Source organism: Sturnira hondurensis, unplaced genomic scaffold, assembly GCF_014824575.4.
Source record: "Sturnira hondurensis isolate 20B ecotype Veracruz unplaced genomic scaffold, ASM1482457v3 Scaffold0008380, whole genome shotgun sequence".
NCBI classification, from domain to species: Eukaryota; Metazoa; Chordata; class Mammalia; order Chiroptera; family Phyllostomidae; genus Sturnira; species Sturnira hondurensis.
In genome coordinates this window covers 2,528,110-2,553,048 of record NW_028081011.1, presented here as the reverse complement: position 1 = coordinate 2,553,048, position 24,939 = coordinate 2,528,110, and the positions used below count along the sequence as shown (strand labels likewise).

The 24,939-nt window shown below is 50.4% G+C and overlaps 1 protein-coding gene across 7 annotated transcripts in view; it reads left to right on the top strand.

The window, feature by feature from the left end:
* The window catches only part of CUX1 (cut like homeobox 1), a 364,975-nt gene that overhangs the window by 267,050 nt on the left and 72,986 nt on the right, over nt 1–24,939 (top strand). For 4 of the 7 annotated variants that reach the window (XM_037054846.1, XM_037054841.1, XM_037054845.1 and 1 more), the window contains exons 10-12: nt 5,739–5,843; nt 12,680–12,868; nt 21,937–21,995. In XM_037054846.1, coding sequence (XP_036910741.1) covers nt 5,739–5,843; nt 12,680–12,868; nt 21,937–21,995 — 353 coding nt within the window. The remainder of the gene's footprint in view (nt 1–5,738; nt 5,844–12,679; nt 12,869–21,936; nt 21,996–24,939) is intronic. The other 3 variants (XM_037054847.1, XM_037054842.1, XM_037054844.1) reach the window with 1 other exon arrangement.

Genomic DNA, 24,939 nt, shown 5'->3' with positions numbered 1-24,939 from the left:
TTTGCCATAATTCAGTTTTAAGTGAGAAAGGGGAAGAGAGGGAATGATAATTAGTACTTCCTTTGCAAGGCAGTCTTGAGCATTAAAGGTGAAGTGCCTGGGAAAGAAGTGGATGTTTCCATATTCACTTTGTAGTTTCTAGAGGAGCAAAGATTTGGTGGGAGAATTATAAAGCCCTGTCCCAGGGGAATGCCAGGGTGGCGGGGTGTGGAAAGGCATGGGCAAGGTCTACCAACAACCAGGGGGAGTGAACAGTCTGACATGGCTGCCGCAAGAAATTATTACAACCTCAGGCTACATTAATAGAAATAGTTCCTAGAATGAAGGAGGTGGTGATTCTACACCATCTGCAATAATTGGTTCATTCCCAGAGAATAAGAATTTATCCTGGAAACCACACTGAAAAGAAGGCAGGTACCCAGAGTTCATTCCAACTCCCCTCCATGGCGAGAACATGGAAGGGACCCTAACACAAAAGACAGTGGGGGGTTGGAGATATTCCTAATCTTTGGGGAGCAGGGAAAGAGGACAGAGGGACTTCACACTGAGCACCAGGAACGTGGGATGTTAAATGATTACACCCGGAAGGCCCAGGACTGAGGCATGGTGAATTCTGTCCTCCTCCTAGCTCCTCAGGGCTGATCAGGAGAAGGGGTCTGCCCTTCTCATGGCTGAGTTCCAAGGCTAGCGGAAGGGACACTTGTGCTCAGTTCTGTCTGTCCAGAGGTGCTTAGAGCTGCCACCAAAGGGAGTGAGCTCTGGGAGCTGTGNGGAAAGAGGACAGAGGGACTTCACACTGAGCACCAGGAACATGGGATGTTAAATGATTACACCCGGAAGGCCCAGGGCTGAGGCATGGTGAATTCTGTCCTCCTCCTAGCTCCTCAGGGCTGATCAGGAGAAGGGGTCTGCCCTTCTCATGGCTGAGTTCCAAGGCTAGCGGAAGGGACACTTGTGCTCAGTTCTGTCTGTCCAGAGGTGCTTAGAGCTGCCACCAAAGGGAGTGAGCTCTGGGAGCTGTGCAGGCAGATGCTGCCCGACCCTTGCTGAGAGTATGAGACTGGGCATCGCACACAGAGTGAACTGAAAGTTGAACCAGGTGGCTCAATGGGTCGACAAGGATGACTCACAAAGAGAAAATCTTACCGTGTGCTCATGAGGACATGTTCTAGGCAGGCGAGGTGGGGCATAATGAGCTCTGAGTGTTTTGGACCATTCCATAAAGCTAGAACCAAGAGGTTCAGAGAGGAAGAGTGGACCCCTAGGAAGGGATCCAGCTAGGTGTGTGGAAGGCCTCATCCTGAGATCAGTGGAGAATCACAGGCGGAAGTATGATACCAGATGAGTTCTAGAAGGATCACTCTGGCTAAACATTGGAGAATGTATGGGAGTAGAAAGACTAGAAGCCAGGGGAGCAGTAAGCAGCTGTTTTGATAGATCAGGGCCAAGAAGACTTGAGCCTGAAATGAGGTGGTCCCAGGGGAGATGAGCCGGAGGTGGGCTGGGCAGAGGGAGGGGTACCGGGGGCTGCACACCAGCGTGGGCACAGCCCGCCATCTGGTTCAGCCGCCTTTCCCATCAGGGGACATCCCCGGGAGGAGCAATTTCCCGGCTCATTGGCATATAACATTGTGTTCACACGAGGTCTGCAGCAGTGCTTTACTGAGAGGCCTGAAGCTCTAGTCTGTTGCTAAAGCAGCGGAGCTTCTGCCGTGGAAAAATGGAAGAGCGATCTGCCACCCGCCGTCAGCGAGGCCCAGGTTTCATTCACACCCGTTTGGTAAACGTGAAGGCACTGGCATTAATACTGTCTCAACTGGTGACAGTAAAGGTTCAGAACTTTTGAGGCTTCGTAGGAAATAAGAAACCACAACTGTGCACTCTACAACCACATGAAACTTATCTGTGGGCCTAGTAACTCCGTCAGCTCCTCTGGCTGCACCTTCCCCGCCCCTCCTTGCAGAGCAGCCCTGATTTGAGTTGCCAGGGCCCAAAACCGCAGCAGGGGCGGGAAGAAGTTCTTTCAGGGAGTGGGCCTCCCCTCGCCAGCCTGACTCTTAAGGGGGAGGCTACCCTAACAGAAGACCCTTCAGGTTGAGGTTATGTTAGAAACCACACTTTAATTTCACTGAAGAGACAGAGTCAAATTTGAGAGAAATGCAAAGAGCAAAAAGAATTCAGAGCAAAACAGGCCTTTTCTTTGACCAAGGCTTTTGTGTTCTGAGGGGGAGAGCGTTTGAGTGTGAATCCCAGGTCTCCCACTTCCCATCCATGTGACCTGGAGCAAAGCCTGTCCCCCAGCCCCTGCCTCCCCATCATAGACTGGGGTAATCACTTCCACCTCCAAGACAGCCCCCATTCATCAGACCCACATCCACATAGCGAATATTCATGAGCACCTGCTGCAAGCAGGTGCTGTCGAGATGCAGCCCATCCCTGTGGGCACCTCCTAGATGCTGAGGAGGTGCTGGTTTCGTTCGGGCTCCTTGCCCGTGGGAGAGCCATGTCTGTGTCTCTGGTCACTCCTTGGGTCTCCTGGGAACGCTGGTCTCTCTCTGTAATAACTGGACTCCCAGCCCATGTCAAGTGGGCCAGCAAGGCCTGGAGAGAGTCCTCAGGGCCACCCCTTGTGGCAGGAAGACACAGGGAAATTTGCTCTCTTGGCTTTCCTGAAACCGTGATTTGGGCTATGGCAAGCAAGGTTTCCATGGGTGGCCTGGTGTGGCTCCAGCTTTCAGCCTGGCTGACCTGAGAAAGAAATCCACGCTGCTGTGCATTGCATCCCGGAAACACAGGCAGCAGGTCCAAATGGGGACCCTGGTCACCAGTGCAGGGCCAGTTTGGGACACATGGCAGTAAATTTCTTGGTGGAGCTTTTGACCTCCTCCCTGTAGAATCACTGAAATGAGGTCACCTCGGGGCTCTAGCTCCTTCTTTACTTATCTTGTGCTTCCAGCACTTACTCTTCTCAGAAAAGTAAAGAAAGTAAGCAACAGCCAGCATGAAAAGTCTCCCAGGAGAGCAGCTGAGGCTTGGCAAGGCACTATTCTCATCGTAGGGGTGGCGGCTGAATCACACCCAGGGCTGTTGCCAGCTGCCTGTGGGAGCCCTGGCCTAGGTCCCTAGGCTCTGCCTCTGGAGGGACAGGGGAGGCCGGAGGGGCCTAATCCACAGAAACAGGATTCAGTGTCTCTCATGGCGGCCACATCTCCATGTCTGAGGTTCCAGGTCAGAAAACGCACCCAAGTTTTCCTCCTGTCACAGAAACAAGCACATGTCACCTGGTTGGCCTGCAGGCATCAACGAGCCGAGAGACCTTGGAAACGAGTGGCACCGTGGTGCTGGCCTGGCATAGCACCCCTTGATTCCTGCTTTAGCTGCCAGAGATGGTCCTAAACACACAGCTACAGAATCAGCCACTCTCATCCTGGTTTTATTTTTAATTGTTGAGCTTTGTCCATGTTTAGCTGCATAAACCACCTCAACTTATTTTGTTGGGGTTTTTTTTTTATGAACTCAGGGTATAAAGCCAAAATAAATAATATAAATCCGAAACAATCAAAGTTGCACTGGAGTAACCAAGTCAAGCCAAATGTGATGCAAGTCTGTGACCACCACGGGTAGGTCACAGAGCTACTCTGTACATGAACTTGGATACTGAATAAAGTACAGAAGCTCTAGAGAAGTGAAGCAAACCAAAGGTGAAATCATTAACAGCTAGATTCCTTCTTCTGTGAGCCATGGGCCTTTGATGAGACAGCACTCTGCTCCGAACGGCTAAACGCCTGCCCGAGGTCCTGGGCGGTGGGTTCCCGCCCCAGCCCTGGGGGTTCTGGAGCACTCCGAGCCGGTATTTTCAGGCAGGGCGGTTGGGGCCACTGCTGCTTGGCTGCAACCGGAGCAGCTTCTCCACCAGGCTGAGAAATATTTTTTCTAGTCAGTGAGACTAGAACTATGTCAACATGCACCTTATTCCTGGCAGAGTCATGGAGACATTATGCCCAAGGGTTTAGCTAACTAGAAAGCAAAGAGTAAGCTTTTCCGCAATGTGACATGTTTATTAGCACATTTGGATATAACCTGGGGCGAGGGGGTCTTTTCCACTGAAGAGGAGACTTTCCTGCAGTTAGCATGAACCAGAAATCACCCCTGCCAGCTTCACCTCACCCGTCATATTGCCGCCTTTCCTGACGGGTGCTTCTATTCTAGATTCTGTTTGGAGCAGAGAGGGTGGGAGACGACTGCCCAAGCACAGACAGGCCTGGCCAGGTGCCGTGCGAATTAGATTGAGTGCAATTCCAAGGGCTCCTAGGGAAGCAGGGCAGGCAGCCACCAACACCACCCTGGGCAGGAGTAACTGCTCTTAGAAATATCCTAATTTGTCTCTATGCGGACCAGATACCTTTGCACTGCCGTCACATGATCGCTTAAAGCTGCCAGGCCCGTTCTCATGCAGCTGGATTGATCAGCAAGTACTGGGGCAGGCTCACTTCTTGTTTCTGGTTTTCCGTCTTTCTTAGTGATCAGTAGACACATAACATCACACCACAGAATGCTGAAACACGTGAAATAGCCCTGCTCAGCCAGGCTTTTCCTGTTCATCGTTTCTATGAGCAGAATGTAAGTCTGATAGAAAGAATGAGCATGATACTTCCCAGCCTGCAAGCCCAGTGTCAGTTTAGCCACTGTTTCTCACCCATTGTAGAGTTTCATCTCAATTATAATTGTAAAATCAGGACGAGCCCATTAATAAAACACTTCTGAATGAGCTCTGTGTACAGTGCACTTCCTCAGCTGTTAATCCTTGCGAGGTCTGTGAGAGGGAGGCGGTGCTCCTGCTTGGAGGTGGGAGGGTGGACGTTTAGTGAGCTTAGTTAGGTAACTTGCCCCGGTCCCTCTGTCCCACATGCACAACCCTGCCCACTGCGCCACAGTGCCCTCTCGGATGGCAGGCACCAGGCTGACCTATTCTCACTATTCAATGGGAAATTCTGATTTGCTCTCCCGTGGCATTGGTTTGCTTGGCCAGGAATTACATGCAAATAATAGAAGTGTCTACTCGTTTCTCTTTGGACCCCCTTCCTGCAGCCAGCTGCACTCCTCCCCATTGCCAGTGGGGCCGGGCCACCCCCCTGCCTCTGGCCCCGAATCGGCCAGCTGGCTGGAATGCCAGCATCGGCATTAGAAAACTTTGTCGAGTAAAAGGTTAAATATGTTGAAATAAGCCTGGCCCTCACAAAAGAAGCAGCATTTACACCCTGTACATTTATGGAAATACTTGCAGAAGGAAAACAACCACAATATTGTGTGTGTTTTTAGGAAGAGAATAGCCAGAGTGTCTTTAATTCACTGTTTACCCGTGAGAATTACTCCCAGGAGTAATCCTGCAATAAAATCTTCTTGGTCTATGAGAATAGGAAGAAATTGAATCAAAAGACTCTATTTCCACTTGTATTTATTCAGTCTGGGAAATTCAGTGGGCCGGAGCATTACTATCAGCAGGGGATTCCTTGCTCCTAGCGTTAAATTACTGTCATAATCGCTCAATTATTTCTTCCTTGTACTGTTTAAAATAAAAATCCATCACATTCTATGTTTTTTTTCTAGCATTTATTAGGTTGAGTGTTTAGGAAAATCAATTATAGTCAGTCAGGCATGAATTGATGAATGTTCTTGTAATAATTGTCAGTTGTTAAACTGAATGTACTTTCTCTTCTCACCCTTTTCATTTCCTTCAGAGGGCAGAGGTGGCCCAGAGAGAGGCGGAGACCTTAAGGGAGCAGCTCTCGTCAGCCAACCACTCTCTCCAGCTGGCCTCGCAGATCCAGAAGGCGCCGGACGTGGTGGGTAGCTGGGCCCGATGGGGACTCTGTCTGCTTGGCATCTGTAACTCCGTATTGCAGCTGTTTTCCTCTGCTTTTTAACGTCCATTTCTGGACTATTTTAAGCAGTACTACTGTCCTGGTGGGGAATGCTTTTAACAATTTGGGGATGAAACTTACTGGAGTCCAAGGGAGAGTTTTACTGTTTATGCATCGATGCTCTGGTCAGCGCGACACCCACCCAGTGTGGAGGTGGAGACAGATCCCATCACCAAAGGGAGCGTCTTCCTGGCTGGGCCTGTGGGGTAGCGGCTGGCAGCTGGGTGGGATCTGAAATTGGAGCTTCACCAGAATTACATGGGAAAATTGGGGATGTGGTCTTCTCCGGAATGTGTCTTTCCAGAGTGAGAAGAACTTTGTGATGAGCTTGGAAGGCCAAAGAGGTGATAAGGTACCATGCCCCTCCGAGTCTGTGTTATTGCCAGAGTCCTGCCTGAAGTGTAGGTGTTCTGGAGCCATATGTTCCAGCCCTTTGGCCTCTTGACTTTTTTTATATTAATTAAAATTGCTCTTAGCTGGAACTTTCCCAGCTTGACCAAGGCAGCTTAGAACTATCGGATTCCACACTCTTTCCCTCCATGCTGTGCAGTTATATGGAGCAGTGTATAGTTAAGACCTGGGTACTGGAGCCACACCCCAGGACTCAGACCCCTGCTCTGCAGTTGTCAGCTCTGTGACTTTGGGCAATTCACTTGACCTCCCCAAGTCTCAGTTTCATCATCCGTTAAATTGGTTTTAACAAAGGTTTCAGAAATCTGAGCAAAGCGCTTAGAGCAAGACCTGGCACATAGTAAGCCCTCAGGAAACCTTAGCAATTACTCTTATTGTGGTTGGCATCATCATCCCTGACTCAGGAGCCCTGGTTTGGAAGCTCAGCTCCATTTTACATTTGTTTTACACATCAGGGCAGTGAAACTTCCAGGCCTCGTGTTCTTGTGTATAGTGTGAGGAGTAAGTGATCCTGAGAACCCTTCAGCTGTGACAGCCAATGGTGATGAGTGAATTGCACGCATAGGTGGTTGTTTGTGTGTGTGTTTGTTACAGAGCTCTTACTGTGGGCCAGGGCCCATAGTGGACACTGGGAGAGCAAGGGGAAGGAGCCAGGCCCTTCCCAGAGGTGCACTTGCAAACCCGGGGAGCTCGCTGCTGTTGTCTGTTCATGTGTCACTTTGGCAGCCGCCGTCCCACCTCCCCTATAAAGCGGCGTTGTTACTCCTTTGTGCGGATGAAGAACAAGCTCCAGGAGTTTTAACCCCTTGCTCCGGAACCTGCTCAGCCCTGTGGCCAAGCCAGGACTCGACTGGGGCCCTCTGCCACCTTAGAGTGGGAATTGAATCCAAATTATTCTTCAGTAATGAATCTAAAGCAAAGTTTTGGTGCCAGGACCCCTTTTAACAAGGTTTTTTGTTTTCTTTCTTTACATTAACATTAAGTAAAACATGATTTAAGTGTCTCGAGATATAGAGCAAAGTTTTCCAATTTAAGAACCATTGCATCCTTCATATTTCAAGCACTCTGGTTTCCATTTTACCTGAAATGCCCCCTTGGCTCTGTCAGCGTCGCCCCTCCCCCCGAAGTGTACCTGCACCAGACCCAGCGTCTCGGCAGGAGGAGGCCCTAGAGGACAGAGGGGCAGTGCGGCTTCTCCTGGCCTTCGTAGTGGATCCTAGTCCTCTGGAGAAAGTCATCCGTCCTCATATGTCCACACAGGGCTCCTGAGTTAAATGCCTCAATTGAGAGGATTTCTGGCACCATCCTGGACTGTGGCAACCAAAACATTTCAGAAAGAAATGAATGTTTTTGCAGGAAGAGTAAGTTGTGGATCCTAGGGGTGCTTAAGCACTTCATCATTGGCTGAGTGCAGTGTTTACATGGCACAGGTTCCGTCTTCCAGGAGCGGCCCTGCCAGCGGCCCTTGGGGGTTCGTTCCCACAGTCCGTCAGCTCCAGGCAGCCAGGGAGCAAGCGCAGGAAACTGGGCCAGCAGGAGAATGGCTATTGGGCTTGGCTGGCAGCACCCAAAAGAGAAACGGTAGACTCCATAGATCTGCCGAAGCCCGAAACCCATCTGCTGGGCGTCTTACGGGACTCGCAGGTTTGGGGAGGCGAGCTGCCCCTCAGAGAGGGCCTGCTCTGCGTTAGGGCTGGGCCGGGGCCTCACAGGGTTGCTTCGTTTCTGCCTCGTGACACCCTGGTCATTAGAGGCAGGGTTTAGTGTCCTCGTTTTACAGGGAGGGGAAGTGAGAGGCCCCGAGGAGTGAAAGAATTTGCCAAAGGTCACATAGCTAGAAAATGATCAAGCTGTCATTTGTCCTAAGTTTGTCCTGCTCCAAAGTCCACCTTTCTCCCCACATGCAGCCATCCCGCCTCTGTGTACGTTAAATAGAACAGGGTATATGCAGGTCCTTCATCAGGTATTACAAACAAGCATTATCAGTTCAGGGCTCTGGTGTACCATACCAGGCCACCTTCTTGAACCTAAATAAACAGTGGTATTAGGAAAATCCACCTGTCTCTCAGGTAAATGTGTCGAATGCATACACCACGTAGATCCTGCCTCCTTCAGCTACTAGGAGTTGGCAGGAATAGAAGCGGCAGCAAGGAAGAGAAGTAAAGCTGAGGTTCCCACTCCCTACCCCGCCCCCCCGGAGTAAGTAAAACTAAGGTCAGCCTTGACTTCGTGTGTGTCTCGCAGGCTGGGGTCCTAGGCGCACCATCATTTCACAATGAGGCTTTCCTCACAGAGCCTCGATCCTGCGTCTCATTCCTATTTAATATGAAAATGGCTGCAGGATAAAAGAAGTGATTATCTGGCTTATGTCAGCCTGGATGTTCTGATCTCAGTAGGAGGACTCACTAGACAGTTACACAATCGGGATGTTTCACATGAGCAGGTTGGGGGAGAGGGGAGGCGAATGGGTTCACAGGGATAGAACTTAATGGATTACTACTCAGTAACTTCCGTTTTTACCTTCATCTTTCCCTTTGGAAACACCTCCACCATTATCATCGTAAGCCCTTTTATTTTTTTAATACAATGTTTTTAGGCTCAACAAAGCATTTCCACGTTTCCTCTCCCAGCTCCCAAGCCATCAGAGCCCCCCCCCCGCCACCCCCCGGGGACTGCAGGGCTCCCTTACAGGCCTTGGAGCCTGGAGACTCCGGACCTCGTTCTGGTGCCCACAGGGGAACAGGGGCCTCTTTCACACTTGTTCACACTTGAAAAAAAGTCAGCCCCTCTTTTTAGGGGCTATAGTCTGAGCCAGGACCCTGACCCCAAACACCTTCAGAATCACCAGGGAGTCCTGACCCCCTGAACCATGGTTTCCAGGGTGAGGCCCAGGACCCACATGTTTTCTAAAGCCCCCAGATGATTCAGGTGCAGCTGAGTGGAGTCCTGGGTGGACAGAGGAGCTCACTGTCCTGGCCCTCTGTAAATCCGTGGCTGCTTCACCTCTCAGGTAATTATCTCAACAGCATCCGAGCCTCCTGACAGCGACCACCCTGCATCCGTGAAGGCTGCCCCGCTCAGCACCTGTTCACCGCATCATACAACTTCCTCTCTAGCTGTGCCCTCAGACAGAAGCCAGGGTCACCCCCAGGCACAGGCCTCCGCCTCCTCCTGCAGCCTGTTGGTCATTCCCTGGGCCCTGCTCATTTCTCTCCTAGTTTCCCGGTGTGTCTTCACAATGGGACGAGGGTGCCCTCATGTGTGAGAGGGGAGTAAGCCGCATTTGGGCTTAGAGTAGGGTGATCTTTGCTGCTTCCAAGGCCTTACTACCTTGGGGTGTGTTACCTCATCTCATTTAGTTCATGCAGAACAGAAATGATTTTTGCCACATCCTAAGTGAAGAATCTGTGGTCCGGTTTCCTGAGTTAGTTGATGTGCCCAAGGTCCCTTGGTGGCCAGGCCATAGCAGGCCTCAGGAGTTGAGCAGGCGGTCTGCCCCTGGGTTCTCACCCTGGGCCCACAGCACTGAGAGCTGCAGTTTTTACATATACAGGGTAGGGCTAAAGTAGGTTTACAGTTCTTCGTGTGGCAAATAATACAATGACTAATAAATAATAATAATACAAGACAAAACTCTATTTCACATAGGACCATAAAGCACTTTTGCCCCACCCTGTATTATTAGAGACACTTGTCCCTGATACAGTAACTTGCACTTGCCTGTTTAAAAACCCAGATTGGTCCTGGCTGGTGTGGCTCAGTGGATGGAGTGCAGGCCTGCACACCAAAGGGTTGCCGGTTCAATTCCCAGTCAGGGCACATACCTGGGTTGTGGGCCAGTTCCCAGTTTGGGGCGTGTGAGAGGCAACCACACACTGATGTTTCTCTCCCTCTCTTTCTCCTTCTCTTCCCTTCTGTTTAAAAATAAGTACATAAACTCTTTCAAAAAACAACCCAGATCACCTTTTGACTTGTTTTACATACTCCCTAAGGGCACTTGAAACGGTTTGTATGGCTGGCATCCCTCAGGTTGGAAAGTTAATAAATAAGTTAAATTAGATGCCATGGTTCCTCCTATACCCACCATGGGACCGACCTCCCTGAATACCACTGCCACTGAGTCCCCTCACCGCCCGCCCAGGCCTGCCAGCTCAAACGCAGGCACCTCTGGCCGCCCTTCTGAGCGTTCACCATCAGTCACCAACATGCCCTCTCCTTTTACCAGCTGGCCTCTGAGCCTCGCTGCCTCCCTGTGCCCTGCTCCCTGCCCTTTCCCACCACTATGCCCACCTGTGGAAATGGAGCCCCCCTTCCTTCAGATAAGAGACCCAGCAGCCCTTTCCTGCTGTGCCCTTCTCTCCTCCTCAGAAGGCACCTCCACCGGCTTCTCTCACTGTTGTCTCAGGTGCTAACCCCCTGGCGCTGCTGGAGGACTTGTCTTGGGCCCCCTGACCTTGACCCACCCAGTGTTGTCTAGGGCAGTGCTTCTCATTCTCTCTGTGGAAAAGGACAGTCTTGTTTTGATTTTTAAAATTCCAATCTGTCATATACTAATGGTTTTATAAAAGACGATAAAAATGTCACAGCACTGTTGAATTGCCATAAGCATTTCTAAACACTTACTCTCAGTTTCTGTTCTTGTCTGTGCACCAGCAATGGTTGTGAACTGGCATCTGTCCTTGGAGCGCGCTCTGACCCGAACTGGTCTGGACAGCCTGTGCCTTTTAAATAAGCTGGCAGGAAGGTGCTGGGGCGGGGGAGGGCAGGGTCATGTGCAGATCTTCCAGAAGGCAGGAGAAATGAAAATCTTCTTTTACGGTATTACACAAATCAAGGAAACAGAAAGGAGTCACTTCTTTGCACGTAGAGGCCTTAGTGTCCTAGGAGGGAGATGTGGAGAATGATCTGTCTGAGCAACTGACAGCCCCAAAGGTGAAAAAGCCTTTGACAAGAACATCGTGCGTGGAGTGGCGTGGCTGCCTCCACCACCTGGGGCTGCAGCTCCCATTTTCCACTCTGGTATGGGAACGACCGAGATGGAAAGTGAGTGACCACAAGGCTGGTGGCACTCCACACTGCAGTGCAAGCCACCCCAGGTCTCTGCTGTCAGAGACCCTTGTGCGGTTCCATCTTCCCGGTCCCATCAGCCACACCCAGATGTGCACCTACCCCGCAGAAAAGTTTTCAGAATTCTTTCAGGAGCCGTTACTACTTTCAGAACTTGAAAAAAAAAAGTACTACTTTATTCCTGATGGGTGTGGTTCAGTGGGGTGACTGAAAGGTCACTAGTTCAATTCCCAGTCAGGGCACATGCCTGGGTTGTGGGCCAGGTCCCCCAGTTGGGGGTGTACGAGAGGCAACCACACATTGATGTTTCTCTCCCTCTTTCTCTTTCCCTTCCCTTCTGTCTAAAAATAAATAAATACAATCTTCTTTTTCAAGGCTACCCTTAATCCTTGGGAAGTGGAATTACAGATTTAACTTTTTCTTTTCTTTTCTATACCTTTTCCCTGTTTTGCCTATTTTCCACTATTAATAAATTAGGGAAGGGGATACATTTTTTAGAAATATTAATCAGCATATGAATTTCTAAGCAGAGGGACTCCAAACGTGCATCTTCTACATCTTTTAACTCTTTTTGAATCACTGACTCTAAGAATCAATTTGTCAAACAACACAGCGCCTAGAGGTAGTTTAGTGATGAACCAAAAGGACATTAAATCCCATCTGGTGGGAGATCGAAACACTTTGCAACGTTCCAGAGCCTTCCTGTTTGCCAGTCCCCTGGTTGAGGCAGTCATCCCCCAGCCACCAGCAGGGCCCTTTCTGTCACCTCCCCCAGATCTCTGCTCAGATATCGCCGTCTCATGAGGCTTTTCCTGACCATCTTATTAAAAACCCCACTTGCCTCTCAAGTCTGACCCCATGACCCCTTCTTGCTTCAGCTTTTCTCTGGTGCTTATCACCACCCAACATAATTCATGCTACTAATAAACGCATTAGTGCATCTCACCCACCCACCCACCTATCCCACTGAGTAGAAGCCCTGTGAGGAAAGGGTCTTCCACCCTTTTGTCCCCCACTGCATGCCTGGTACACATAAATGCTCATCGAATGGACGGATCGAGGTGGCGGCTCACTGTGCAGATGGAACAGTGGTGTCAGGGCAGGGGGGGGAGGGGGCAGTCAGCTGCTCCAGTCCAAGTAGAGGCAGGAAATAAAGTCTGACCGTGGGCTCCCCACCACACCCTCCCATCTGCCGGTTTTGGCCACGGTCGACCACACACCTGACCCTGAGCACCTGCCTAAAGCTGGTGCAGTTTTGTCATTTCCTTTCTCCTTCCTAGGAGCAGGCCATAGAGGTGCTGACCCGCTCCAGCCTGGAAGCTGAGTTGGCCGCCAAAGAGCGGGAGATTGCCCAGCTGGTGGAGGACGTGCAGAGACTCCAGGCCAGCCTCACCAAGCTGCGGGAGAACTCGGCCAGCCAGATCTCCCAGCTCGAGCAGCAGCTGAGTGCCAAGAACAGCACACTCAAAGTAAGGGCACCATGGGGCCCGGCGGGCCAGGGAGAGTGGGATGCACGCACACACACCCTATGTCTTCCTCCACATGCATCCCCGGAGGGAGCCCAGGTTCTGCCTCAGTGGTCTGGCTCACCACTGATGCCCTGAGCTCTTCAGTGGGTTGCTTCTGCCCTCCAGTGTGTGGGACGTCTGATGGGTGTAGTAACCGTGACAGAGACCTTGTCTCCAAAGCTGCCTCCTTGGCCCTGCCTTGGTCCTTCCACATGATATTCTCATTTTTTGTGGTCTGCAAAGATAACGGAAAAAGATAAAATTCGATCTCCTTTAAAAGCAAAAATCACTGCTTGGATGTTTCTCAGCCTGAGCCCCAGCCATCAACAACAGTTTGCCTCCAGTGAGAACAGTAGAACAGGCATGGGGCTCCCCTGGGCTCCTCAGTCAGAAGCGTGGGTGAGTAAGCTCTGTCAGAGCCTTTGTTGGAGGGCATCACATCTAGAATTGTCAGTGTGTCAGCCTTGAACCTTGGAGACAGAGTCCTGGAGCCCAAGGAAGGGAGATGGACTTTGAAGCCCCTCTGCCAGCTCCAGCCCGGGCATCACCTCCCTCTTGACCCACCATTTTTGCACACAGCACTTGGTGGAAATCCCCATCCTCAGTGCCCACCCACCCACGGCTCTGCTTCACCACCTGAGAACTGGGGCTGACCTGGAGAGGTGGACCTGGAGATGCTGTGTGCTTCTTGGGTTAGAGTGATTGTCAAGTCCGCAGGCCGTCTGCATAAACATGCCCTTAGAGGAGGCTGCCCATGGGAAGACCCAGCACACTGAAATTCGGGCTTTCTTTGGGCCCTAATGAAATGAAAGCAAGGAGCACGCCAGACCCTGTGGGCCATGCTCGAGCTGCAGGGCCACTTTTGGCCCCTCAGGACTGTGCTGTGCCACAGGCAGCCCAAAAGCTCACGATTGGTCTCTTCCCTCCCGGAGGGAGCCATAGCAGCCCAGACAAAAGCTAGATCCTTCTGGGGTTTCTCATAACCTTGTGTCCCAAGCCCAGAACCTGAAACCTTTTTCATTATGTTAAAACATATGTATATAATATCTAATGTATTTTCAGTCCGTTGAAGTTACTAGTATAATTTGAAGATAGTCCTGGGACCCTCATAGCATGTCAGAGCCAGAAGGGCCTTCTCAGGGTATCTTATGAAGATGAGGATCAGCAAAGGCTCAGGGTCCCTGCTCCCAGGCCAGAGCAGTGCTCTGCCTTCCCTCCCCAGTCTGAGCCATGCCCACTCGGGCCCCCTGCCCCAGCTCAGTGTCCATTTGTGAGGTGTGAGTGAATGAGTGAGTGACTGCCAAGTATAGTCATTGTACACTAGGTAAGGTAGGTCGAGATTAGTTGTAAAAATGTCAAGACAACTTTTTCTTATATAAAGCAATTCTAGCATATAGTTAGGTTCATTTCGATTTCTTTTTTTTTTTTTCATTGAGACCTTTCTGCTCAATATTTGACCACATTTCTGACCCAGACCTCAGTAACTTCCCAGCAAGCCTCTCAGGGCAGCTCACTGGCCTGACCCCGCTGGCACTGGTGGGACCGCGGCTCTCCCTCACTGGTTTCTCCTTTGCCTCCTTGGGGCGGGTTTCCCCACAGCCCGAGAGACTGCCAGGTGCCTGAGCCCCTCGGGGAAGACGGTCCTGTGACTGTGGGGAGGTGGTTGAGACCTGGTCACCTTTATCGTCAGCCATGGCGTCTATATCTTCAGTGTGTCTTTTTCTCTCATCAGCCCACCCAGAGAGTACCAGGGCTCATTTTTTACTTCTAGATTAAATCTAATTTTCTCATGTTACAGCCATTTCTGACCCCAGCATTGGCATTGTTATTAGATAATTCTCCTTTCTCTCCTCTGCTGCCATTGAAGGGTCTGACTCAAATGCATTCTGCATGTGACTGCATGAGAGGGAGGCTGTAGACCTTACATTTTTTATTATAGAGCAATTTCTTCTAAATCAGTTAAGGTTTTAATGTTTGCCTTCACAAAAAAATGAAACGCAGTTTTCACAAATTAATGTTCTTTATCCATATCTTGGGGGAATTCTTTAATACTGTGCAGTTAATGAAACAATTCAGCAATACTTCTTCCAAAATTATTGCTCCCTTATCTTCATCTGATCTAATAATCAAAACATATCCTCTAGTAACAAGACTTCTCTGATTTTAATTATCTTAACCCCTCGTCGCCAGGAGTGGAGCTCTCCGCAGCATCGAACCCACGCACGGGAGGCATTAGCCCTCCCCAAAGGAATAAGGTTAATTGAATGAGATACCTTCCCAGGGCTTTTCCCCCCCTAATGTGTATAATTTATAGTCTCAAGTCTAAACTAAGCAGCGATACAATTATTAGGAAAATATTTTATGAATGAGACCTGTCAGAATGACAGCCTGATGCTTTTGCAACTGGCTCTCTGACCCAGCGCTGGGGGCCACACACAAGGAACAGCAAGCCACACCTGCACGTCCCTGGGTCGCTCCTCTCCTCTCCTCCCTCCCCCACCCTTCCTTGCCTTCCCCCTAGCCCTCTCCTTCTCGGATCACACTGGCCAGCTGTAGGGACTTTGGGACATTCTGTGTGGGGCTCAAATTAGGATCTGTTCGAGGATACTGCAGCTTCTTGCTCTCTCACCATCTTGGAACTGCAGGTGCCTCGCAGGAATATTAGCAGTGGTCTCCAGGACAGATGCTAGTGACAGTCACCCGTGGGGTGTGGGAGGTGGCTCTCACGAGATTCTTGAGATTATTAAAGAGGGTCGAGCATGCAGAGGTGTCCCCACCAGCACACCCTGGTGGGGCACTCTGCAGGGGAGTGGACCCAGGGACTCAGTGGGCACCTTCTCTAGCACCTCAGAACTCTCCATCTCTTCGTGATTGATATTCCTTCCCTTCCCTTAAGCAACTGATTCATAAATTTTTTAGAATAAACTGACAGTTGGGTGTTTCCCAGTCTTTTCCCTCCCTGTGTTCCACTTTGTCGAGCCAAGTTTACCGTGCACACCTCACTCTCCACACGTAGTAGTATGTCCTCTGACCTTTGAAGAGTCGGGGAAAAAGACTCAGAAGTGGGAGATGTTCCTCCCCGCCCGTCCTGACATGTGCTCAAGCACAGTGCCACTTGTAGGGGTCATTCCGTACCCGTGATTAATGAAGAACCCAACTGCCGTTACCAGGCTGCTTTTCTGATGACTCTATTCTGTAGTCTTCTGTTGGGACACTTTAAAACAGAGGCAGTATAATTAAGCAGTCACCTGCACTATGCTCACTGTAGCACAGAAAGCAAAACTACCAAAAGCTTCAATTTAAAATAATACTTATAAGGCCCTGGCTGGCGTAGCTCAGTGGATTGAGCGCGGGCCTGAGAACCAAAGGATCTCGGTTCAGTTCCCAGTCAGGGCACATGCCTGGGTTGCAGGCCAGTTCCCAGCGGGGGAACTGGGAACATGAGAGGCAACCATACATTGGTCTTTCCCTCTCTCTTTCCCTTCCCCTCTAAAGATAAATAAATAAAATCTTTTTTAAAAAATGATACTTATAAGAAAAATTAGCTAAAAGGATGGCAACCTCCCATAGGGAGAAATCACAGTTGTTAGCAGGTATGTTGGAATCACCTGCAGGACTGTCTCCAAATTGTGTGTGGCTCCCCTCTGCACCCCTCACCACACCTCCTGAGGTGCTGATAGGTCCTCTCGACCCACTGCAGAGCATGGTGTGTTCCGCGGGAGGGTAGGACAGGAAAAAAGACTGATGACTGCTTCTCTAGAGTCGATACCTTTAATTCTGGTTGCTGCCTCTTTGGTTATGTAAGTCTCCTCGCCTGGCAGTGTGTTTACTCGGCACAGAGGCTGCCTTCAGTGATGTTTTAACAAGCATCTTATCAACATTTCAGTGTATAAAGCTCTAACATCCACATCTCATTCTGCTCACAGGGCAAGCAGGTGTGGTGTTGGCTGCTGCCTTGTGGAGAAGGTCACTGAGGTTAGGAGAGGCCAGCACCCACCCAACACCGGGGAAACTTACCCTGGGTGGCATGAGTGCATCCTAGCATCAGCATCTCAAAAGCAGAGGAGCCCAGGGCCAAGCCTCTCAGAGCTGAGCCTCCCAGAACCTTGCCCTGGTTGGGTCTGGAAGGCTCTGTGAGCAGATCAGAGGGAAGGACAGAGTGAGCCTTCTGCAGGGAGGAGGAAGGGCAAAGGTGGCCACACTCGGGGAGCAGTGGCAAGGCCCCAAAGGTGGGGCCCCGGGAAACAATCTTAACAAAACCAGGGGGCCTCACGCCGCAGGCCTTGAGGGCCGTGTTGGAGTTGAGGAGAGGCTAGAGGTCACAGGTGTGCCCCTGTGAAATCACTGTAAACCAGCAGGTGTTACTGGGGGTTCACTCAGGGAGCTGATCACTGTGGGAATCTGTGATGCATTGTCTTGGAAAGACACGGTGCCTCTGGTCGCTTGGAGAGCAGACCCAGATGTTTCACTAGCACAGTCCCAGCTTGCAGCACCTGTAACTGACCGTGACTGGCCTTGTCCAGGTGGCCTATATTGGACCAGAACCCCATGGTTTGTGATGACACTCTTACATGAGAATGAGTTGGCTCCCATCTGCCCTGTGCCTGGGTCACACGTAGATCACAGCTCATAGAAGTTAGAGGTAACCTGTGACAGGGTTGCCTACAGGGGCTCCTCTTCTGTCCAGAGTCACACTTCTCCAGCTTGCAGCAAGCCCTCCGGCCTTCCCACCACTCTCCCCACCAACCCCCTACCTGGCCCTGCAGTCTTCTGGCCTTTGGTTCAAGTTCTCAGCATCCATGTGTGCATAGCTCCCGCCCAGCCATCTTTAGGCTTCTCCCCCTTGCACAGCATCAGTAGATTCAATATTTATATACATGCTACCTCTCACGGAGAAACTGTGGGAACTGGAGTGGGTCCGTGTTCAAGTGCACACTGCCCAGTCCTGGACCCCACAAGGGCTGTACCAACCTGAGGGGCTGAGCCTCAGCACCCTCCCCTGGACCAGGGAACTCAGTCACACTTTGCTCTGAATGGTGGCCCCTTAGCACAGGGCCCCAGGTGAGGACCAGGGGTCACACACTGACAGCACTGCGAAGAACCTGGTTCTGATCCCCCAGAGGAGAAAGGTGGAGCCATGTACACGCTGGAATGCAGTCACTTCTCTGGCCCGAAGTTTGCTTTATTGCAGAGAAGCGTCGCTGCCCTCACCGCGATACCTGGAAAATGGTGACTTTCCACGGGCGTTTGCGTTGGTCTCCCGTGCCAGAGGTTCCTGCCTGTGGTATCCCTAGATGCAGAAAGCCCTATTTTATAACTTGACTGGGACAGACATCTTTTATAAATGCAGTGCCTAATTGGCTGCACCCGAAAATACTTTGCGTTTTAAATTAAATGTCCTTATTGTTTGACTCTTAGCCAGGGTTTTAAGAACTTCATATAGATAACTCTTCTAGCAATTCAAGAAACATTTGATGAGCAGCTACTGAGTTCCTGGAACTACATACATACTCTCTATTATTAAATGTATGTGACCTATATTATAAAACAGTCGTGTTTGAGGGGCATTTGGCAGTGTGCATTTGCTTGCCCTGCATTTCCTCACCGCCGTTATTTGAAAACCCTCCCCATTTTTCACATGAGGGGCATGAAGGTCACACTCAGCCACACCAGAGCCAGGCTAGCAACCTGTTTTGGACACTTGGCCATGTCTCACGTGTCGGTGTAAAGCCCACGTGTGTTCTTAGATTAAGTACCTTTTTAGGAGGATAATGTGGTTTCCAAATTCTGCATTCGTGGCACAGAATCTGGGACTGCCTTTCCTGCCATCAGCATTTAATAGTCAGAATTGCTCCCAGTACCTGTGTTTCTTCTCCATGGACCTGCCACAGGACAGTGGGGACTCTGGGAGGTGACAAATTGGAATGTGGAGAGCTTCATAAACAGGCCCTGGATTCAGAACTGCTGAGTCTCTCCAGAAACAGTTCAGTCATATTCAGGATCCCCCACCAAGGACAAAGTAATAATAACCAGAGTAACGATAATAACTGCCCTCACAGAGTGCTCTGCCGTGTGCCGAGTGACGCACTAAGCACTTAATAGGCATTATTGCACATAAAAACACTGCACTGTATGCAGCACTACCCCCGTTTATAGATGGACACACTGAGGCTTGGAGAAGTGAAGTGTCTTGTTGAAGGTTGCCCTGCCTCTACTTGGCTCCTCCCCACCGGCCAGGCTCAGAGCGCAGGCTTGCAGCAGGCACTGGCCTGGCCTCAGCACACAAGCCTTTCACTTCCTCCTGGAATTGCTGCCAGCAGGTCTGATCATAGAACTCAGTGATTCTTTTTCTTTCTTTGTGCAGACAGTTTGCCTCTGCAGGGTGTTGCAACAATTAAGTAAGACAGCAGGATGCAGAACCAAGCGTAGAATGGGGCCCACCCGATGAGTGTGAGCAAAATCTGAGAGAAGAGTCTTTCTCCAGCGAGAATGACAGACCAGAGCATCTGTTGCCCTTTCCAGATTGAGTCTTCGAAAGTAGACTTTCCAAGTTCTCAGCAAGGAGTTTCAGGTCAAAGAACCAAGCTGAGGTGCTTGGTCTTTGCCGTGATGGGCATCCTCAGCCTTAGAGCCAGTGCTTAGCCCCGCACCTCCTGCTGCGTGGCGCTCTGCGGGGACTTCCATGAGGACGAGCTAAAGATTCTCAGGTCAGGCAAGCTTTGTCAGACCTCTATCCATTTGTTCCCCCAGTGAGCCAGAGACATCATTAGAGATTTACAGGCATGGTCTTGGATTCTTAATTTAGCCGCCCCCAAGTAGGTGGCAGGAATTCCATTGGAAGCTGTGTAGTTCCCTGTGCATACTTACATGCAGCCAAATCGAAGGCTGTGGTCCTAAAGTCTTCTGATAAGGGCCCATCTCGGGTCCGCAGAAATGGCCTGCAGCTGTGCTCTCAGGGAGAGGAACTGGGACTTGGCAGTGATGATGGTCCAGCATCCAAGGCCCCATAGTGCCAACATCTGCACCATGTCCATGCCTTGTGCCCTGAAGTTCAACCCTTTCAGGTAATTGCTGCTATCACATTTTACAGATAACAAGTTCATTAACATGTCCAAAGTTACCCAGCTTATAAGGGACAGAATTGACTCCAAGTTCAATGCCATGCTGAGTTCCAAAGTGCCCCATATTTCCTCCTCTCGTTGCCTTTCTTCCTTTCTCCTGATCTCTGAACATGACCACGTTTTATGTGTGTTTCATGCCCAGCCTCAGTGAATTCCTCAATCCGAAAGGTGTTTCAGTATCCCGGCAGCGGTGGGTAATCTTTTGTTAGGGAAGGCTGGCACATTAGTGCTTCCTGCTATTCCACTATAGGGAGAAGAATGAAATAATCACTTTTTCATGAGCACCTTCTGAGAATCTTTTGTCGGGAAATGAGTACATGCTACCCCCTGTTTGATTATGGCTCAGAAACCATTATAATACGTAACATTGGCAAGAGGTCTTAAAAAGGAACTAGGACAGCCCAATTTTACATGATGGAAAACACACAAAACTGCCAGGAAACGCAATAGAAAAGATGGGCTAAATGAATTTTGTTTACAGAACAGCTAAATCCTTGAAATGGCGAACAGGGTGGGATTCAGGTAAATGTCTAGGCCACTGGCCAGAGGAGCACTTCCTCCCTCAACTCGAGAATGTTCCCAGTTGGCTTTGAACCGTGATCGTCGCGGTGGCCGGTCAAGCAGGTGGCAACTGGAAGCCCTGTAGATAGGAAGGTACTTTGATTCAGGCACTGGAATTTGTTCACTCCAGGCTTGAAAATAGCTAAATCATTAGAAACCACCCCCACCCTCCAACAGGCCACATCTTCATGTTTTATATTAAGCTGCCTTGTTTCCCCACAGAGCTCCGTTTGGTGGAGAAAAAAGCAAACTAGTCCAAAACACCTTCGTAACAGGAAGCGCCTCTGCTGACCAGCCTATGCCAAAGGCCCTTCCTGGCAAGCAGGCCTGCAGCGCTTGTGCAGAACCAGCTCCCCGAATGCCACGGGAGCGTACAGACTTCACTAGAGCGTGTCAGAGCATCATCCCACCTGGCAGACGTGCTGTCACCCTTGGGGCCCCCAGGCCAGAGTCCCTGCCTTTCCTCTGAAGGGCCATCGGGGGGGTCCCCTGTGCCCTCTGCAGCCCTGCTAGCCCCCTCACAGGGCCCTCCCCACAGGACGCAGAACTGTCAGGGAAACCACCGACTGCCCAGCTGAACAGGCCTCCACCAGTGCTTTTTCCTGGTGCCTGTCTGATGACCATCTCAACAACAGGCGCTCACAGCTTCCATTTGCAGAATTCCACCAAGGACGTGGGCAACTGAGCATATACATGAATGAGCCAGATGTATTCTGTTCAGAATACTAGGAGAGCTTCTCTTCATTCTGTTTGCCATTTCATGGTATTCCTACAAAATGACCTTTTCCTCATTGTTTTTCACATTTTATCTTACAGCCTTATGTTACTCTGTGTGTGTGTGTGTGAGTGAATGCCTGTGTCCACTGACATGCATGCTCACAGCAGAGCAGAGAGTGACCACCAGACAATTTACAGGGAATGTAGTCAGTGAAGTCTGTTTAGTCCACTCGGGCTGCAATAACAGGGTACCATAGACTGGGGCACTTAACTGTGAACACTTGTTTCTCACAGTTCTGGAGGCTGGGAAGTCCAAGATCAAGGCACTAGCAAGCTTGGTGTCTGGCGAGAGCGCCCTTCCTGACTGCCTTCTTCTCGCTGGTCTTCCCAGGGCAGCATCAAATAGGCAAGGGACCTCCCTGAGGGCACTGACCCCACTCCTGAGGGCTCCGGCCTCGTGAGCAAACCACCCCCAAAGGCCCCGTGTCTGGGTATCGTCACAGAGGGAGTCAGGATCTCAACACACGCAATACCAGGAAGGGGAGGGGAGGACACCAACTCTCAGTTCACAGCAGAGTCTGTTGACCTATTGCAGTCATGGCAACTAATAAAACTCTTCTCTGTTTTCAGCAACTGGAAGAAAAACTCAAAGGCCAGGCTGACTATGAAGAGGTGAAGAAAGAACTAAAGTAAGTGTGGAGATGCCTGCTCAGCCACTCACAAGCCAGAGCTCACTGGGGACATTTGTTAAAAAATGCCTTCTAAGTGGCAGCAAGGGGGCAACCCCGGGTCCTAGGTCTCGGCCTCAGCAGACGCTGCCCCATGGGGCCGGCCCAGGGCTGCTCAGGCTGTGGGCACTCACACATAGGTCTGTGCCTGGGTCCTCTGGACTTTTTATAGAGCTGTGTGTTAAAGTACACCAGTATGCACAGAATCAAGGCAGATATCACTGTTTTAGAAATTACAGAATACAAGCTTGTTGTTCAGTTATAAGTGCCCCCAAGCAGAAGCAGAGCAGAGCAGGGAAACATTTTCCAGGTGAGAGAATGCACCTGGCCTCATACCTCCCTGGGCACCGAGACTCCAAAACTTTCTTCCCCTAACCTCCAACTCCCTGTCTGAGAGGCAGCATCTGAAAGCGCATTGTCCCTTCAGTGCTAATTTACATACTCAAGCTTAGACATTCCCTCCTTAGGCCCCCACCACCCAGCCTGGCCCTCCTGCCTCAGATTCTTTCCCCAGAGTATACCCTTGATCCTCCTGCAGCTCCCAGGCTCTGGTCTCTAACCTGTCCCCCAATTCTAGCACACTCCAAGTTCATCGCCTCTTCCACTAGCCTGGAGTTCATGAGCAGCCCCCTGTAGAGCACACGGCCCCCTCATCCTCCTGCCTGCCCTCGCAGAGTCTCCCCTGCCCATCTCCACCTCTATGGCCAGGTTATCAAATCCTGCAAGGAAGTCACTGGTGTGCTGACCGGGTCCCTACAGACTTTTCTTTCCCCTGCTGCTTGTGGGCTTCGTGCTGCCCCAGGGATCCCTCTGCACCCTCAGCAGCCTCCTCTGTCCCCACCTGAGCCCTGGCCCCCCAGCAGCCATCCTGGTGCTCTGCCTACAGAGGAGACAGACATCTCATATCTTTCCCCTTTGCCTCGAAATCACTGCTTCTGTCCTTGGCTTCTCCTCCAAACTCTCCAGGCTGAGCCCTCCACCTGCACCCTGGCTCCCTTCCTACTCCTTCCTCCCATTCTGTCAGCTCATTTCTCTCTTGCTGACATTTTTAATTTCTCCTTTTAAAATAAGCATACACCAATCAACTCTCCACGCTGTTATTTGTATTCTCAATTCTGTTCCCTCGGGTTTGCTAGAAAAGCACGTTAGAAGGACCCTTGGACCTTCTCGCCACCATGTCCGGGGCCTACCCTCAGCCATGACCTCCCCCAGCCTCCCTGATGAGGTGCCTCCAGGCCTAGTCCACCGCACTCTCTCCCGCTGCCCACACCTAGCCTCTGCCGGACCTTCTTGGACGGCCCCTAAACCTCTCGACAGCTCCAGCTTCTTCAAGCCCTATTTTTTTTTATCTGGTGGACCTTCTGTACCTGCCTCTGTGTCACAGTCTTCTTCCCATTCCCTCATTGTTCCCCCTCAAAAGAAAGAAAGTGTATGCTGTCTGCTAGTGTGGAATCAGAGGAACTTGGACCTCCACTCGGAGCTCCCCTCCATTCCCAAGGCTCCTTGACTTCAGCACCGCCCTGGTCTGGTCCTCCCATCCATCAGCCTGCCTCGCTGGCCCCAACTCCTTCCGCAGCACCCTTCCCGCCTTCCTGCTGCCCTTTTGTTTCATCTGCACACCCCAGCCCCCGCTACTACATCAGCATCGGAAAGTCACCCCACTCCGTGGCTTTTCTGATAAGATGTGACCTCTGCCTCCAGTTTCTTAGCGATCCAAGTGCTTTTTCAGAAACGTGCTCACATTTCCTTCCCATCTCTGTACCGGGACCACATTCCCCCACAGTCTGTAAAGCATCCTGCGCCTTAAAGGCCCGTCCCAGACCCTGCACTGCTCAACACACAGACCCATCTGCAGACCAGTCAGGTCTGTCCAAGGGCCCACGTAGGGTTTCTCCTTCCCATGTTATCTGGATTCCATCTGCTCTGAAAGAGCCCGTGATGTTCGTGAGGATGAGAAGCGGAGTGGTTCTGATTCTCCAGTGTTGGGCATGTGACAGGTCGTCGGTAAATATCTGTTGACTAAGTGAAGGGACGCTGATGCTTTTGGTATAAACTCCAAGACTGTCTTTTACACAATCTAAAGAAGCTCGCAGACAGAATATGGTTGTGAGCAGCGCAAGGTCACTGAGAAAGGACATGTCGCGGGCTTCTGTCTGATGTCACGGGGCCAAGTCCTTTTGTACTTCCCATAGCCTGCTCTGAAAATTGTTGAGTTGGCCAAAAAGTCCATTTAGTTTTTTCCATAAAATAAAAGACACGTTTTTTTACTTTCACCAATAACTTGATTGATTTGGATATTTTGAGCATGTCAGCTATCTCCCGCTATTGGCTTCTAGTGGGCAGAGGCCGGGGGTGCTGCCGAACACCTTCCAGTGCATCGGTCAGCCCCAAAGAGTTATTTGGCCAAAATGTCAATAGTACCAAGAAACTTCACAAACCACTTTTGACACATTCAGTCATTCACAGCACCTTCTACACCGCACAAAAAATTTTTTTGCATTTCAGTTGCTTTTTTACCTTTCTTAAAATAATTAAGCATACTGTGCCAAAAATGTTGTATATCTTCTTCCATCTTCAGTATTAAAGTGGTTGCACAAAAATAAACCAATGTTGATAAGTTTTTAATGCACACTAATATGACAGCTGTCACAATACAGTCTAACAAAATTGTTTCAAATGAAGTTGACAGACAACTAAGCACTAGTAGGGCCATCATATGAAAAAAATAAGCTTTTTGGCCAACCCGATACACAGTTTACTCCCATTAGCTCCTCTTTGTTCTGTTTTGTTGGTTTACATGACAAAGGCCACTGCAAAGGTACACCCACAGAGAAACTAAGAGCAGTCAGCTGCTCACTGAACCTTGTGGTGACTGTGGCAGAAAGAGGTCTCCTGGGGCCTTGGG